Source organism: Poecilia formosa, unplaced genomic scaffold (assembly GCF_000485575.1).
Source record: "Poecilia formosa unplaced genomic scaffold, Poecilia_formosa-5.1.2 Scaffold13, whole genome shotgun sequence".
NCBI lineage: Eukaryota > Metazoa > Chordata > Actinopteri > Cyprinodontiformes > Poeciliidae > Poecilia > Poecilia formosa.
In genome coordinates, this window is record NW_006799952.1 from 2,951,356 (window position 1) to 2,969,462 (window position 18,107).

General features: G+C 36.9%; 3 protein-coding genes across 5 annotated transcripts in view; 1 reads left to right on the top strand and 2 right to left on the bottom strand.

Annotated features, from left to right (window-relative positions):
• LOC103133752 (ADP-ribosylation factor 4-like) overlaps positions 1-1,109 on the bottom strand; it is a 5,294-nt gene extending 4,185 nt beyond the window's left edge. The window contains exon 1 of the mRNA XM_007545635.2: positions 924-1,109. Coding sequence (XP_007545697.1) covers positions 924-990 — 67 coding nt within the window. The 5' untranslated portion in view covers positions 991-1,109. The remainder of the gene's footprint in view (positions 1-923) is intronic.
• Positions 1,110-1,264: 155 nt separating this feature from the next.
• Positions 1,265-6,959, top strand: LOC103133753 (transmembrane protein 116). The gene is made up of 12 exons (XM_007545637.2): positions 1,265-1,955; positions 2,045-2,088; positions 2,941-3,004; positions 3,520-3,648; positions 4,354-4,458; positions 4,560-4,609; positions 4,690-4,815; positions 4,911-4,956; positions 5,077-5,148; positions 5,282-5,435; positions 5,521-5,603; positions 6,368-6,959. Exons 1-12 carry the CDS (start codon positions 1,902-1,904, stop codon positions 6,515-6,517), a joined length of 1,077 nt encoding a protein of 358 aa, XP_007545699.1. The 5' UTR covers positions 1,265-1,901; the 3' UTR covers positions 6,518-6,959.
• Positions 6,960-9,960: 3,001 nt separating this feature from the next.
• neto2b (neuropilin (NRP) and tolloid (TLL)-like 2b) lies at positions 9,961-17,279 on the bottom strand. Of its 3 annotated transcripts, none has more exons than XM_016668137.1 (12): positions 16,865-17,279; positions 15,694-15,703; positions 15,437-15,595; positions 14,229-14,477; positions 13,827-13,874; positions 13,574-13,701; positions 13,193-13,294; positions 12,794-12,920; positions 11,789-11,902; positions 10,991-11,121; positions 10,594-10,686; positions 9,961-10,498 (listed from the first exon to the last, which is right to left on the bottom strand). In XM_016668137.1, exons 1-12 carry the CDS (start codon positions 16,868-16,870, stop codon positions 10,046-10,048), a joined length of 1,620 nt encoding a protein of 539 aa, XP_016523623.1. In that variant the 5' UTR covers positions 16,871-17,279; the 3' UTR covers positions 9,961-10,045. The 3 variants fall into 3 exon arrangements, with proteins under 3 accessions (XP_016523623.1, XP_007545701.1, XP_007545700.1); XM_007545639.2 differs by having other exon boundaries at positions 15,694-15,750; XM_007545638.2 differs by lacking the exon at positions 16,865-17,279 and having other exon boundaries at positions 15,694-15,766.
• Positions 17,280-18,107: the final 828 nt, after the last annotated feature.

Sequence of the window (18,107 nt, forward strand, 5' to 3'; positions counted from 1 at the left end):
CTGAAGCTTGGTGAAATTGTGACCTCTATCCCAACCATTGGTATGGATTTTATTTATTTATTTTTTTTTTTTTTTAAAAAAGCTACTACATTTCCATCCCCACTAACAAAAACAAAATTTTTTTTGTCAAAACTATTTCCTGATCATAAACAACCATAGGTAGTCAACGCGAGGGAACTATAAGAGTTCCTACAAATTACAGGGATAATTGTCACTTTAGGTTGTACTGTAAACATCTCCTTCCAGCCCATTTCAAGTTTTTTTAAAACACCAATTTCAAATTATGACTCAAAGATGTTTTTCACTCTCCCACCTTTGTTTCCTGTGTAAAGAATTATTGTAGACTTTGTAAATCAGCTTCCAATTCAAATTTAATGATGGTTTGATATTTTACAAATGCCCATTTCATCATCTGGAAGTCTTCTGGACTTCCATTTGATTAAAAAAAACGTTTAATCCACAAATAAAACCCTTTATAGAAGCATCTCAACCTTCAAGAACAGGGAAGATTTATTTTTAGTCGTTTGCTGCGATCAGTGTATTCTTTTTTTATATTTTCCCATCTCTATGCAGCAGGGTCAAACCGTGGATTGATTTGAACATTACTGCTTGCGTGATAATTTGGAGGATTTTGGAAACCGTGACTTTTTTAAAAGTTCGGTGCATAACTTTTTTATTTACAAATTGCTAGCATTCCATAAAGGAGGCCACATTGAAAGCCTGTTGCGCCAAACATCTTAACGAAAACCGTTTATTTTTTTTCGGAGCAGGACATTAGATTTATTTCCGGAAACAATGCGCACCCCGTTTTGTATCCAGCTCATCAGTCTTACCCTTTAGTAGCAGTTTTAAACTTACTTCATCTCAATTTTCTGTAGTAAGCGATGCTAACTGCCGTTAGCCAAACAAAACTTTTTACTCACCCATCAGAATCCTCATCTGTTTCTTCCCGAACAGCCGACCGAAGATCGACGAGATGGTGAGCCCCATGGCTGCCCGAAGATGTTTGACTATTTAAAACTAGAACTGATATTTAACCACGACAACAGCAACGCGAAATGTATTTAAAACGGGTCCGGCCACGGTTGCGGGAGGGAAGTTACTGTGATTTCACTCCAGACTGCCACGTCCGGTGTAAACGTGGAAGGCACAGCGTCATCAGTCTGAACCAGCTTTATTTGTCCACAGAGCCATCCCGAAAGATTTTACATATTTCTTTAAAGTGTTTTTTAGACAAACCTAGTGTTTTATATCAATTTAATTGGTTGAAGGCGGAAAATACATTTCAATCCAGAAGAAAACGTAAAATAACGTGTACTGTTACGTTTCACCCCCAAACTTTAATTCACTTACGAGACTTGTCACCTCCGTAGACATACCACTAGATGTCACTGTTTCACAGGATTTACAGCTTCTATTCAGCACAAACCAAGCTATATTTGTTTCATTGAAATCTAAGTATAAAGTTATAGATTTCTACATATATCAACGACCTACTGAGACATTTATATCTGTTAAAATATACCGTTATGTAATATGTGCAACTGCATAATATAGCAGCAGAAAAACATGCAGAGGCAAACATAATTTTTACTATTTATCTACTATTTTACTCAATTAAATACAATTGCTAAAGCAATTTAAAATAAATATTCCAGTGGACATTATTTATTATCCTTATTGGAAGTAAGGCTGCTCATGTGGGGATTCCCGTCTTAAAGAATGCAGTGATGCCAACAGCTCTTACCTAAACAAACCTCCGAGCAGGTGGAGTCAAAGCAGCAGCATGTGATAAGACAGATACGTTTATAAAGAATGTGCCCTGTGACAGGTTAAAACAGTTTCACAGAGGACTGTAACGAAACACATTTCATAGCAGCAGATATACTGAATGTGACGATATGAATATGCCAAATTCTACTCAGGATTTCAGTGGATTGCTGGGCAGTAAACAGGTAATTAAGAAAGTATTTTTTGGCATTTGCAGTGTTTCTGAAGGGCACTCTGCTTATGATTTAAAGCTTTTTTTTATTTTGTTTTTCAGATTGATGTTCTCTCTATATTGTACATAGTGCTGCTCTCTCTCAGGTATTGTGATTATTTGTTATATTTCCTGGAATATTTCAAAATAAAACTGATGTAGGCATGGTTTTGTGTCTGCAGCTCATTAATGGCAATCTATTACGTCTCCAACACATATTTTCCAAACCTGCATAGCAGCATGCTCAGTGAAGGCAAATGCTATTTCTGTTTTTGGATTTTTGAAGTGCGCTTACATAATGTGGCCGTGTGACTTTCATAACTTGGAATTGTACGTCTCTCATTCCCAGTAGAGTCTGTCAAATTCAATGTTTTGTCTTCTAAGATTACTGTGTTTTACTGAACCAGGGGTTATGCTTTTACATATTAAACAGGTGTGTTAATGTTGTTCATGATTCAGTACAGATCAGGTGACAGAGTCATCAGTTTAGTGTTTTTTGCTTTTATAGTACATTTTTGGCTTCACTGGAATTTAGTTTCACATATGTAAAAGATAATTTGCCTTTGTGTGTTTCTATCTTAGCAGTGTTAACTTATAGCTTCTAATTAAATATGGAATTAATCAAGTGTGGTTGTTTTTTTTTTTTTTTTTTTTTACATATATACAGGATATTTTTCAAATCCATGACTTAAAAAATGTTTACCGTACAAATGAGTTTTAGCAGTCATGTTCACACAAATCCAAAAGTATAATATTTTAATTATCATGTTGGCAAATTTTATGAAAGTCATTTGAAAATATGTGTTTCCATTTCAAGTGATGTAATCTTAGTTTTTTTTAATTTAACTTAAAGATTTAAGGGTCTTTTTCCCTTTATGTTTCTTTTTGGAAGCTTAGGGTTTGTTTAAAATTAAAATAAAAGATTTCCTCTAATCTCACTGTTCCTTCAATATTCGCAGTATAACTGGGAGTTTTTCAGTCTTGCTGGTTTCAACAATAAAATGGAGACACCTAAGAGGACAGGTGAGTTCAGGTTCTTATATTTTTAATTTTTGAGATGTTATGTTGTTGCATTTTTTTATTATTTTTTTTACTAAGTCATAGCTGTGAAATGACTTAAAAGAGCATTAATACAACTTGTACCTTTTAACATTTTGTCACCAGACAATCACAAATTTTAAGATACTGTATTTAGTGGAGTTTTGTGATAAACCATGAAAGGAATGGAGTAACAAAGCAATTTACAAGAAGAGTGCTTCTAGCCCTTTTAAATATAAGCTAAAAAATAAAATAAAAAATAAACTCAATCATTATCATTTCACTTCAAAGGTATAGACTAATTTATGTTGGTCTATCACAAAAACCTCAATAAAATATCTTGACGTTTGTGGATGAACATGACAAAACTTGTAAAAAAAATTCCACGGGATATGAACGCTTTAGGTGGAGAATGACTCAACAACGTGATGCTGTTGGGGTTTTTATGACCAGGACAGTTTTACAGCAAGTCCACATGTTTCAAGAGTATTTCTTTACAGGTTCACCTCTTGGTGCAGCTCTCTCTGGCCGACCTGCTGGCTGCTATCGTCCTGATGTGTACCAGTGTCATAAACAAAGTTCACCCGTTCAGTGCTGTCGTCTGCCCATACCTCCTCCCACTGTCACTGGTGAGAAACCGCATTTTCAGCAACGCCAATCATTTACAGGGCTGGTTCGTGCCTGGGCAGATGTTTTTTTTTTTTTTTTTTTTTTACAAAAGGAAATCTTAAACTCCTAGGTTAAAAGACAAGAAGAGATACAGTAAAATGGATTAAAGTAACCATTTTAGATTCCAAAAAAATTCTAGTAAAAATGGTATAGCTTTATAATGACTAACGATGTATTTATAATTTCAAAATAGCATGATTTAAAAATATTATTTGTTTACAACATACTAATAAATATGTTATAAGATATATCTTGCTCTCTGACAAACAAAAGTGCTTATAACTGTAGTTTGCTTCACTTCACACTGAGCGTTTGTGGCTTTTGTCATTTATTGCTGAACTTCTAGCTTATCCGGTCTTAACTCAAAGTTTTAAAACAAATGAATGAAGACTCAGCATCTCTTATGCATTTAGTCTACAGACATGGTTTACGTTCGGGTAAAGCTTCACGCAAAGTTACAGTTGTAGAAAGATCGTAGAAAGAGTAAAATTGTCCTGCAAGAACGTAATAAACACAATCCTCATGACAATGTCTGAAACTCCTCTGATCTCCCAGCTGACTTGAAGCGTTAAATACTTGTGTGCGTTACTGTACTTTAGATTATTCCTTTTAATAACTTAAATGAGCACATTGCGAATGATTTCTTGTGTGACTGTGTCTTCCAGACATTTTATTTCATTTCATTCTTGCTGGCCATCGTTTATGCCTTGAAGTCGAGGAATGCCATGCAGGGCTGGAGGGACAGAGCAGCAGATGAAGAAGATGAACATGTGAGGCAAAATAAGACCTTTATTTTGATTTACATGATTTTACATAATGTTGAAAGATTTAGTCATTTTATGCCTCTTTCTATGTCTGTCTTGGCTTGTAGAGTCAGTGTAGGAGAAAAATCAAAGCGATTCCTTTGTATGTCTTAGTGTGGTGAGTCTTTCAACTTTCCATTGTCATGCCAAAGCTTTCATAAGCAAACAGAGGCTGACTTCACCTCTCCTGTGTCACAGGTTGGCGCCACTTGCCATTTACTTTGTTTATGTGTGCACTCTGTTGATAAAACCTGCCACGTTAATTCCTGCAAGTTCCAGATCGCAGGACGGGCTCAGCGATAACGGTAGCTCGTACTGTAGCAGGTGAGCATGCAGGTGGTCCGTAATTTAAACTCACGCTAATTTATTGGAACTTGTTTTGTATAATTTTGATATCTTATTTTTATTTATTTTTCCAGCTGTATTTTGTTCTTGCATGTCTGGAAGGACCCTTGTGTTGGAGTGGTGAGTGTCCTGAACATGCTGTTACAAACTTTGTCCCCTGCCATTTCTGCATTGTGTTCATAGGTCATGTACAATTTTTTGCCAACAATGTCCTTAACTTTTTAAAAATATTTTTTTTAGGATAAGATACACGATACTTTCATCAGAGTCTTCCTTGCCATTGTAGTGATAACAGCAATGTTGTCTTGCTCTGTGAGTAATCAGCACTCAGATTATGTCAACATCATCATTAAAAACTATTTCAAATAGAAATAGTTCCAATAAATATAATGGTGGTTTGACAACACCAGCTAAAGACACAGATGTTATTTCCTGTCTTCTTCAGGTTATTTATTGGAAAATCGGGAAGTGGCATGAACAGTACATGCAAGTTGGACTCTTCCCTGTGGAGGGAGATGGGCATTTAAGAAGGCAACTCAAAAGAGTGTTTTCTACAGCACGAAATATCGTTATGGTCATATTATTCTGTTGGGCACCAGGTACTTTGACACACGTGCAATTAAAATTAACAATCATCTGTATTTTAGCTTGAAAACTAATATTTCACACTTGATTCTTCTGCAGCACTCCTCCTTCTTCTGATTGCTCCCTTGATGATCTATATGAATGTTAAACAAGACAGTTTATATGGACTGTATTTGATACAGGTTTGTATCGCTAGAGCTTCTGATATAAAATGCCATAATTGTTTACTGCTTTTTCAGCTACGTTCATAGTTGTTGCTTGTATGTATTAATTTATATTACTGCAAAAAAGGTGAAAATTAAAAAGGCATGAGGAAGGCCGTGGAAAATTGAACTGAAAGCTGCTAAATGAGAGTTAGCAGAGTTAGAGTTGAAGTTGCTTTTGTAATGACAAACTTATTCAAAAATACAACCGCAATAGAAGCTCTAATTTTGTTTCATAAAGTGAACAGTTATATAGTGATTTATTCAGTGAGGAGGAGAAAGTTGAGAGAAATTGTGACTTAGAGCGGATACCTTGGAGATTTAACAAACCGGCAACCTACAGAGATATTTAATTGCACTTCCTGTCCATGTTGTGAGTCAGTTCCTGTTGTATACTCAGAGTTGTGGCAGATTGTGACTTTTGTACTCAAAGTTTTCACTCAATTCTTTTTTTTCTTTTTGCCAGTCACTGGCTACATATCCATTTGAGACATTCCCATTTAAAATGCTAAATGTACAATGGTCTGTTAAACAATGTAGATATAGATTGTGCATTCTCATCCATTAATGTTTCTCAGTTCCCATTTTCGAGTGATAAGCAGCTTAAAAAGCATTTTTTTGCTGTCACAGACCTTTCAGAAATTACTACCTATTTGAAAAATGGGTAGCATTTGTCAAATAGGTCTTAGAATTTAAACTGAGTTTGTTTTTATAACATTGTATATTTTAATTATTATTTTTAGGCTGCCACCGTGTCTCTCCAAGGATTCCTGAACAGCATGGTCTATGCCTGGAGACGACCAAACTTCACAGAAGCTGTTCTTGGGGAAATCACACCTCTGCTGAGATATAAACAGAAGACTCCCTACTTTGAGGAATCTTTTCATTGCTGACAAAAAAAAAATGAAGAAGAAGCACTTAGTGATGTTGTTATGCTCCAACATGGAGCACCGATCTGAGAAAATCAAACTGGACACTTTATGACAACTTGGCTATGAAGCCTGAAACACAAACTCAATTTGTGAACTGAAAATGTAAAAAAAAAAAAACAAGAAAGATTGTATTTTTAATGAAGGAAAAGCTTATGCATATGTTAGTGAAACCACTGTGTGAATTTTGTCATCCTTTGATTGAAGTCATATTTATATCATTATAATTTAGGCTTAAATGTGTTGAGGATATATGGTATTCTCTTTATCAGTATATACAGATGTATAGATGTTTGAAGTTAAAAAAAAACTAATTGTCTGTTATTGTCTTTAAAGTGTTTTGTAACTGGCATGTCTGTCATTTTGTATTTATTCATTTTGGTCATTAAAAGGTTTCTATGACCAATCATTCGGTGACTTGTGAGTTTTCAGTCTTCTTGTTAAAAGAGAATCCACGTGAATCCTGTGATGTGTGTGTTCTTTGTAAGCCAAAATCATTTCATTTCACAAACACGTGCTACGGCAGTAAGTTCAATGTTTGGATTCTTTAAGTGCTGGAGTACTCAGGAATGCTGAGTTGTGACAGAATTGAAGGAGAACACTGTATCTGCACTGTCACAATCGTGTGTAACCACAGCTGTTAACGTATCTCATAAAAGGAGCTGTGCATGTTTAAGCAGCTAGGGTCACACATGGGACATACAAACACACACACACACGCACACATGTTGGGTGTACTGTACACTCACTGACCATGTTTGCATGTTTTTAAGGTGATGGTGTTCCTTTGACAGTATTTTTTTAAAGGAATTGCTCATGCTCAATTCCAGCGTTTTCCAAACCTTTTTCTTTTTTTTTTCTTTTTGTGCCATAGTGTGTCCATCTTCTGATGGCTACCTCAGTCACATTACTCCAATGACCTCCACACTCACCAGATATCAATCTAGAAGGGAGAAACAGGAGATTTGCATCATGGACATACAGCTGACAAAACTACAACTGCTTGATGCTCTCATGTCAACATGGATCAACATCTTTAAAGAATGATTTTTGGCATCTTGTTGAACGTGTTGCAATGAATTAAGAAACTCTAGAGCAAAATGAACTCCACCCTAGAACTGGCAAAGTACCGTAGCTGCTAAAAAATATAGACACAGTCAAATATTAGAAATAGATATATGGGTGAAACATGACTGTTAGGTCAATTGCTCATTAGTATTGACCATGACAAACATACCTTTACCAATGATTCTCTTTTTGCCACTATCAAAGTTAATAAGAGGTAAACTTTCCTGACTTGTAGCTGATGGGTGTGTTCACCTGCTGAGGTAAATGCAGGTTTTATGGCCATCAATCATTTACAGAATTGTTCACCAGCTACACTGAAATTAAACCATGTTTTAAGCCGGTGATCACAAAAGGTTGTGGCTTTACTTCTCTCCTCTACATTGTAAACGCTCTTTGTGAGCATTTTTTGCCTAAAATAACACAACTTAGTAGTTTGAATAGATCTGATATAAAGATTTATGAAGATTAAAACTTTTATTAGTGTCAGCCAAACTCACATTTAAATTTAAGACTGGCTTCTTATTTATGTCAAAGACATTGTTTGCTTGGAGTCAAAAGAGTAACAAAATCTTCTTTACGTAATCAGCTGAAACTCCTGAAAAATACTTCAACTAGTGTATGTTTACTGACAGTATCTTCAAAGATATCCCTCCGTGGTATGAGAAGTTACCGAGGGCAACGGCAAAATCCCAATTTTCTTTTGTTTTTCAGACTGAATAAACACCATAAGCAGTTCTTGAACAGTAAATTCGCTGAGAAAAGGTTGACCTATTCTTCAAGTACAAAGCTTACCTTTATCTCAGAATCAAATTGTTGAGTCATTTTCCTGCTGTAAAGAGGTCATTCAGTTGCAGTGGGTGTACCTGTTGACCTAGTTTCCCTTTCAACTGTGCTGTCTATTATATAACGCTCCACTGATTCAATGCCTATTCATGGACACTTGAATACAAACAAAGAGATCCAAAGCGTCCGATACACCATCTTCTTACTGCTGATAACTCTATGGAGTGTTTTTTTAATTTACATTTTCATTTATAATAAAATTAATGTTGGTAAACAACCTCAACACACTAGTGATTCTTGGGCACAACAGGCCAAAGGTCAAAACCCTGTATAATAAAGAGCAGACGCAATGGCACTAAAAAGCCCTGATAATTTGTCTGCCTGACAGCTGTTGCTGTAATAATTTTCCACCAAGTCAATTTGCTAAATATAGCAACTGAGCTGGACAAATTTGGAACGTCCCAACTGAAAACTTCACAGGTTTTAGAGATGCTGTGGCTGCGGATGCCCTGAATACCAGATGAAAACAATCCTAGAATGGTCATCAATAAAGAACAATAAAAATGTTCTACTTTTTAAATGTTTACACGTCCTGTTCAAAACTGACCAAAACAACGATACAAAGTCTAACTCAAGGTAACTTCTGGATTTTGGTTTCATTTTGATTATTCCTGCTAAATTGTTAAATGATCTTTTCTCATGTGCGGAGTGGCATGAATTCAAAGTGTGTCAGTCGTGAAATGAGAAATATATAACGCAAGTTTATAATGTTTTGAAAAAGATCTGTATGCCAGTGGGATATCTAACACACTAGGTCAAATACTTTTATGGGGCAAATTCCTGTAAACACACTTGTTAAAAGAAACCAGATAAAAACCTTTCTCACGACTGGGAAGACACACTTTTGGATCATTTATGTTGATGGCTCAAATAAAAACCGTGAGGTATTTGTCCATTAAAATTGCACTTCATTTCAACATCCTAAACACACTTGTCAAAAAAGAGGAACACCAAGCATCTCAATGTGTGGAAACTAAGAATCCTCAATTTTTTCACACATGGGTTTTACAAGTCGTAAGGTCTATACAAAAGCATCTATAATCACTTTAGAACAGGGGTGTCAAACTCCAGTCCTCAAGGGCCACTATCCTGCTGTTTTTAGATGTGCCACAGCTACAAAACACTGGAATGAAATGGCTTCATTACCTCCTTATTGTGTAGATAAGATCTCCAGAGTCCTGCTAATGACCTAATTATTCTATTCAGGTGTGGTGCAGCAGAGGCACATCTAAAAGTTGCAGGGCAGCGGGCCTCCAGGACTGGAGCTAGACACCTGTGCTTTAGAATAATCCCATGTAGGCTTCACTGATCTATATCCTGTACTTTTTTTTATGCTTGAGTCACTTTAAAATTATTCTAATCCCATGAAACCATTGAAAATGCTCTGTTTGGTGTTCTCACATGAAGGTTTCATAAATCCTAAAACCTGTTCAGTTTTTAACCAAACACTGTGCTGTAACCTTAATGAAAAGAGACAAGTACAATGGCAAACAAGGTGAATCTGCTTTTATCTTTATGTTTTATTCACAATCAGCACAAAAAACTGTCTCTAAACCCCTGTAATTTGTAATGTTTCTCATGTTAAAAGTCCATGGAATGAGATCTTTGCTGAGCCATGTCATATTTTCCCCTTCGGCTTCCTGCTCTTCTGACATACAGATCATACCTCCCCTCTTCCTCCTCTTCCTCGTCATGTTCTTCCATAACTCTGTCCTGCTGCCACAGCACTCGATCCCTGATAGCAGGGTGGCTCTGCATTTGGCTCTGTTTTAAACTGGGCCAGCTCTTCTTCCGCAAGTTGTTGTTTATGCCCCTGAAAGGCGGCGCAGTGGTCTGACTGTCCCTTCTGAACGGGGGGAGCTCCAAGGACGTCTTGCCCAAGACATTTGAACTGTGGCCTGGTTTGAGGGAATTGATAGATCCCTGTGAACCGCAGTGATGTTCGTGAACGCAACGAGAGCCCGATGAAGATCTCCTCAGAGCCTGGAGGGACAGAAGTTCCTCTGAAAGATCCCTCAAGTCTCCAGACATCTCCTAAAAAACAATAAAAATATCAGGCATATCGTTTTAATATGCACATAAAGAAAATTATAGGTATGTCGGTAAGTGGTGAAAGTTATGAAGTTAACCTTGTCTCTGATAGAAAACAGCTCGTAGTGCTGAGGGTCAAACATCTTCTGGAGGTGAGGATGGTGGAACAGTTTTTTCTTACGTATCACTACCTTGAAAATATGATCGAAAGCAGTTCATACATGCAGTTGTGGTTGAAAGAAAGTGCACCCTCTTTCAGTTCTGTGTCTTTATATATCAGGACATAACTGTGATAATCAGGTCTATAAAACTGTTTAAATCAAACATCAAACTTCAAAAACACAACAAATTCTACATTGTCATTACGAAAGAAACATCAAAACGAAACGATGTGTATGTGTGGAAAAAAAAAGCACACTCTAGATGAGACTAGATTGCTTTATTATGTCCTGATTTGAAAAGGTTGAACAATGAAAGGCAGAAGGTTTTGATTACCTTTTTTCGTGGTTGCTTGACTTGCACCATTATGGAGAAAATTAGGAGTAGCATCACTACCCCGGTGGAAATGCAGATGATTGTTCCCTGAGTCTTTGTGATCTGAAGGAAAGCAACTTTGTTCTTTTTTTCTGGAATGTAGACATGAAGGAAAATGTAAAGACAAGAAAATATCAGAGGTTCTACTGCAGTCATGGACTTGTTACCACAGGTCAGTTTATATCAGCCAGTATCAATTTGGAACCTTGGCTGAATAAAAATGCGGAAATCTGCAGTAAATCTCACCTCAATAGGAGTTCTCTGCTTAAACTCATGGTAAAAATAAAACTGAAGTTCTAGGGTTTTACATATTTTGCAGGTTTAGTTTGTCGCATACTTTATGTTTTCTTCAACTGTTAAATATTGTAACTCTGGAATCTTCTCTGAGTGGTTTTCTACTTACGAAGTTAGGTTGAAAGCTCTCAAACTTTGTGAATACCAGAAAATTTGAATGTTAAAACTCCAGAACTGGCAGAGGATCCGCTTTATCTTGACCCTGACCCGAATGACCCAGAAAATCTTTATTGTTTTTAGATGTAAAACAGGACAAGATGATAAGCTTTCTAAGTTTCCCACACGGAGGAATTTTCCAACAAATTCCTACTATTTGGTTGTTCTGCAGATTCAGTGTACAATTTTTCACACAACTCTGGCATCTTGATGTTAGAACTGCAGAGAAGTACAGGCCTGACATGACACCAGTATCTGTCAAACAGCACAAGCAATGTTTCTGGCAGTGTTTTGGCAGAACTGCGGTACCTTGGCAGTTGTTTTCATCCCAGGGGAAGACGCAGTTTTGTACGCCGTTGCACACCAGAGAGTTGTTGATGCACATGTTGCTGTGGCAAAAGAACGCACCGCCAATACAGGGAGCTAAAACACAGACACAGTGGTGTTGTATGGGACGTATGCAGACAAGCCAGTTATAGACAGTTTATTCAAGTTCAGCTGTACTTGTAAAGAACATCCGTCAGGTAGAAAACTTTGGACGCCCCACTTGATATTCAGTACTTTCAAAATAAATGCTCAGATATCTGTTTAATTGTTTTTCTTTATCGCTTAAAAAAAGTGAGACATTTCTGTCAGCATCTTGCAGTCGGCTCTTGGGATGAACTTGCTCAGAAAGTCAGTGCTGTTAATGTTGGCAATCTTAGATGTCCTTCATTTGGAGCCACAATATAATTTCTGATTTGAACATTTTATTTATGCCTTTGTGACTCTCTTCCCATCATCTATAACACTAACTTTGGATGCTTCAGACAGCTTTTCCAATCTTAGCATTGGAAAAGTTCAACAGTCAGGAGGAAACCAAACTAAATGGCAGAGGTTCAAATAGGACCTAATTTAAAACATTGGTTAACTGAAATACCTATGTAAAATTTGTAGATTTTATTTATAATTTGTTGGTTTTAAAATGTATTTATTTATTCTGTTTTAAAAGTTTACATTACTGTAAACATTACTCCCTCTAAATATCTATATGTCCAAACATGTTAGTAAAACAGACTGCTGTGGGGTGTACTAGTTTCAAACATGATTATATGTAACTGCTTCTTAAAGTGTAAATTATAGACCAGATGGTCTGTGGTTTTAGTAATATTAAACTTAACCTCACTCGAAGATGCAGTGATTAAATGTAACCACATGAATGTATTGTTACAGATCTAATAGTTACATCTCTGAATAAATACATTGAACTGCTTCTTAAACCGAATGGGGGAAAATGCAAAGAGGGACAAAGATTAATGTGAAGGAGGAACTCACGGTCAGAGAAAACTGTGAACAGCATCTTGAAGCGGCTTAGACGGCTTGTCTCATCCGCCCACATCCTCACCACTCCGAAACCAGTCTCCAGCATGATGTCATTAGCGACTGTACTACAAAACTTGGCCTGCAAGAAACCGCATAGCACTTTCATCAAAATACATAGTGTGCAGTTGATGAGCTTAAACATTGTGAGTGGTAGGAGTGCCCAGTTTTGATGTACTTAATGAAGTGAAAAATATTGATTTTCCAGAATTGAACCAGCGAGTGATTAGAATCAATCAAAAATAAAAATAATAATAATAATAATAATAATAAAAAAAGCTGATTCCACTCTCTGGCCAATCGATGGGTGCATCTCTGTTTAAAATATGCTAAAATGTTAGATGGGGTATTTACCTTGAGGTCCTCAATGGCACTACTGCCGTCATAAACAGCCACGAAATTCTTCTTACATTCATTAGAGTTTTCCATCTGATATTCCAAGAATTTCAGGTAAATCTGAAAGAAATTTTTAAAACAAGAGAAAAATCTGTGGGATTGCTACAATTTAAGTTAATATGGTGTCACAACATGTAAATCCTGCTATTTTCGCAACAGAAAATGCTGGAATAAAGTACGCACTGGCTGGAGACTCATTTTTCTGTAGATAAATCCCATTTCTTTCTCTCACTCGTGAGTTTATGCTTTCAGGCTATTCCGTATTTCTATATGTTAGAAGAAGCGCTTATTTAGGAGATAATTGGTGTATGCAAAAACGAAACATGCCACATGCCGTACTCTGCTCTTCATTGGGGCTTGTACGGTCCAGATGCAGTCCACTGCCTGGTCCGGCTTCACTTTGTTCTCCTCCTCAACCTGGTGGGAGCGGATCACGCCGTCAAACCCAGTTAGCTCAAACTGACAATCTGAACCACAGCAGACACAAAACATAATCAAGGAGCATAAAAAGAGATAAGCAGACGCAATCTAACTTCTTCAGGACATTGACCGATAGGCTAATCTAAGGAGATATGACTTGTGGCTGACCTACCTGGGATGGGGTTTAAAAGGCCTCCTACATGTAGATGAAATTCAGGATCTTTGCAGAAAATTACAGAAACAGAGTATTTTTTAATGTATAAAAATAAAAAATAAGTAAATAAAAATGAAGTTTCAGTAACACTTTATTTGAAGGGGTGTGCATAAGACTGACATGACACAGTCATAAACATGACATAACCTCTGTCATGAACATAAAGAAGTCTATATGAATGTCTATGACTGTTGTCATGAAGTGTCATTTGGTAAATAATGAGACTTTTAATGCAAAGTTGCCCTAAAAGTTGCATTAAAAGTCCGTTAAAAAATGCCAACTTTGCATTAAATTATCATAATTTACAAAATTGTGCAAAGTCAAAGAAACAACCAAACCGACTTTATGCATTTCATTCACCTGCAGTAAACGTATACTGGACCTGGAATCCTTTCCCCTCAAGCTCATCATCGCTGAAGAACCGGATCCACATGAAGCGTCCACTGGAGAGGATCCGGCCGGGATTGGCTGTGCCGCAGTAACGATTGATGAGCGTTGAGAAGCTGAAGGGACCGTCCCTCACCTCGATGTGGTCAAACCGACACTCAAAAGACGCTTCGATTTGGAAGATCTTGCTGAACTGAAGCTCCACCCTCTGACGGGGCAGGGCTGCAGAAACATGAGCAGAGCAGTGTGTTATTTATTCTGCAACAAACCACAATCTGGGATTTAACATTATTAATAAAACAGTGCATTGAAAGAACAATCAAAATGCTTAAATAAAAACCAACAATTGATCCAAAAATTGTACACACCCTGGTTGAATTTTACGTTTTTGCTATGTAAAACAACTGAGGCCAAAATATAATCATTTCAAAACTTCTTCCACTTAATGTGACATGTATCCTGTACAATTTCTCTGAAAATACAAATCAAGATGTCAGATTTCCCTCAGATTTAGTTCTGTACTCTGATTGGCCAGACAATGATGTTAATTTTGAATGCATGCTTGGATTCACTATGACGTTGATCAAAAACAAAAGCTCACTTTATCTTCTGTTTTTAGGGAAATATTGGAATCTCTTGGGTCAAGGCTGACTGGTATTAAAGTGTTTCATTATATCAACCTTCCTTCCCGAAATAACTCTGTTTCATCTGAAAAGTAATCCCCAGCATCATTCTCACATCATTATTGTGAGAATGGTGTAAATACTTGGTGGGGTTGTGTCAAAAACCACAGAAGTTCAAACTTAATTTCATCAGACATTCTGCCACAAGACTTGAAAAGCTTTTAGACAATCCTGAATCTTTTTCTTTGTTTTCTAACTTTATTTCTCTCTCCGCATGTGGAGAATCCAGCACATTAAAATTTACAGCTTTGTAATAACGCTGATGTACCACATTTTCTCGTGGTATTTATTTTTCTGAGTAATAAATATAAAATGCTGTTGATGTGTTTTTACTCTCCTCCTGACTGATACATTTACACATTAAGATATTTTCTAATTCTTTCTAAACTCTGCAAAATGCAAAATAAAGAAAGAGTATAAAGTTTTTACATTTTATGAGTCTTTTTTTTTACATTATAAAACTTGTCATTTTAACAGTCAATAACCAAGAGTTATTACCTTCCAGTACATAAAGGCACTCCTTGTTCGGAGGGTACGTGTTTGGGTAGTTTGGGGAGCTGAAGCTTCCACCGTCTGATTTCCGAACCCAGGTCCCACAGTGACGGTTGTTCCTCGACTGCTCAGGGGGCCTGCTTCCTTTAGCTCCTGCATCTCCATCTACAAATGACATGAACTTCTTCAGTCAGTTGGGAATGTGTACACACTTGTGCACTCCTGTTAAAGAGGATAAACGTCAATGAGAAGACAAAAATTACCTTTAATCTTCTGTGCAAGAGAAAATCCCTCTTTGGTGAATAGGAGGAATATCCAGACTGTAGGAGAAGCCATCAGCACACGATGCCACAGTGAGGAGGGGAACAATCAAGGAATAAGAGAAAGATAGAGAGAGCTTAGCAGGATTTGCTTTCCCATGGTTGATGTCTTGGTGCATCTAGCAGAATCTCTTGATGTATATAAGAGGTCAGAGGTAAGGAGTTCAATATCCCGCATGGAGCGTAAGACCTTGATGCTTCTACCATCTGTTTGCTTTCTCTGTTCTGTCGTTTGCCAACATTCTTTTGTGTGTGGGTTTTTTTTTTTCTTCAGTTTGCTTTAGAGCTTAAATGAAGGGCAGAACCGTTGAAAATCTGCCACCTTTGATTTAATGCAGGGGTGTCGCATAGTAAACAGAGAAATCACGTGGCGTAATTCAGACACTGCACTGTATAATCAAATGAAACTTAAACAGGTAAGTTTCCTGCTGACCAAAAGTTGCTGAAAAGCCCTTTGAATATCTTGACCAAAGTCATCTGATCTTATTTTACGCTTAATGTGCAAACGATTCAAAAATATTTTCTACAAGCTTTAAACCTCTTTTTACTGACAACATTAAGATGGTGCATGACTATACATATTTTTTTAATCAGTTTTCTTGTTTCTTCACATTTACTGTAATGCTGCCATGTGCTGCATCACTTAAATGAGCACAAATGTAATTAAAAATATAAATAAAAAGATAATAACTGTCAATACAGTAATAATAAAATAAGGAAAATATGCTAACTTTCTATTACAATCTCTTTACACTTGATAGTAATGAAAATGGAAGGCAAAATTTAAAGTTTTAACTCAGTTAAAATAAGAAAATAAGTCAATTAACACTTGACTTAAAAAAAATAAATTCTCTTTTTAAAGTGAACAAGCGGTGCTAAACCACTTTTAGATCAGAACATGCAAAACGTTAAATAAATGAATCTAAGAAGCTTAAACTAGATGCCCTGTGACCAGTGGATTTAAACTGCAAATGACAGATATAGGTTTGTGAACAACATAATATATGTCTAAAGAGGAAAGCTGCCAGATTAAAGAAGCCCTCGCGACTCTTTAATCCACCTCAATCGCTCAAGCAAGAAAGCATATCAAAGAAAACAGATTGATCTCACTCACCTGCATGCATATTTTAGCTGGACTTTATTTTCAAACTCTACCAACTGCGTGTCCCACACATCCCCTTTTAAGTCTGGGCTTCGGATTAGCGCATGGTGACATTACTGATTTTCAAAATCCGGTTTCCACATTTTCATCAGAGTGAGGCGGCCTTGGGTGAAAAGAAACATTGGTAAAAGTTTGGATTCATAATCGGCATTCCCTGACATAACAGGTTTCCGGGGTAAACAGACAGCTCCCACAAAGCTCAGCTTCCTGCTCTCCTATAAACTGATGATCCCTCTGCAGATGCAGGAGGCTTTAAGACGGAGCTCAGTTGGCGCTGGATGAGGGAAACGATGATTGCGCATGTGCCTCATCATAGCAGTATTATAAGTTATTTGATAACACAGCCGTGTCCTGCTTTGGGTTAGTTATTTAACCCAAGCTGGGAATTCCCTTTTTGAAGTATTTAGTGGAGCCATTTGCAGGAAGGAAAGGCATTTTCACTGTGTTTTAAAATTAAAAGCAAACAAATGCACCCGTTTCTAGGAAACTTTAACTTGGAGCTTTGAAATGATCTTTTTGAGTCAGTTTTGTCGAACATAAGGAATATGTAAGGAGGTTGATAGATTTACACAAGCTGGAAAAGTCTTTTGAGGACATTTCTAGACAACTAAAGATTTTAAGATCATCAGCTGAATCTGTAAGTAGAAGTGATGTGGATATCAACCCAACCAAAGAAGATCCTGAATAGTCAAACTTAGATCAAATTGAACTGATTTGGAGGTTTTGTTTCCACTATCTAATGCATCCTCCAACTTCTGACTGACCCTCAGATCAGTCACTATCTCAACAGGAGAATTACAAGCTGTGCTGAGTCATGTGTGACAGTATAATGGGGGTGGGACAAAGAAACTTCCTTGGAATCAGTACAGCTGTTGCTTGACAGTCTCGCCATGTCAACAGATTGTTCAGACTGAGAGAATACAAGCACTACTTAGTAGGTTCCAAAGAAAATGAATTAATTGAATGCAACTTCTATGGGACCAGCAGTTTATCTCTGTGCATTTTACCTTTTTGTTTTTGATCAGTTTCAGCTCCTTTTCAAGAGATCCCATCTTCCACATGGTGGAACGGCTTCCAACATCCCATTTCCCTGCTCTCTCTTCTCACATGTCTTAATCCTTCAGATTTTATTGTCTCTGAGCATCAGATATTACAGTGTAGATTATGTCAAAACTAATAGCTCTTATGTATGCGT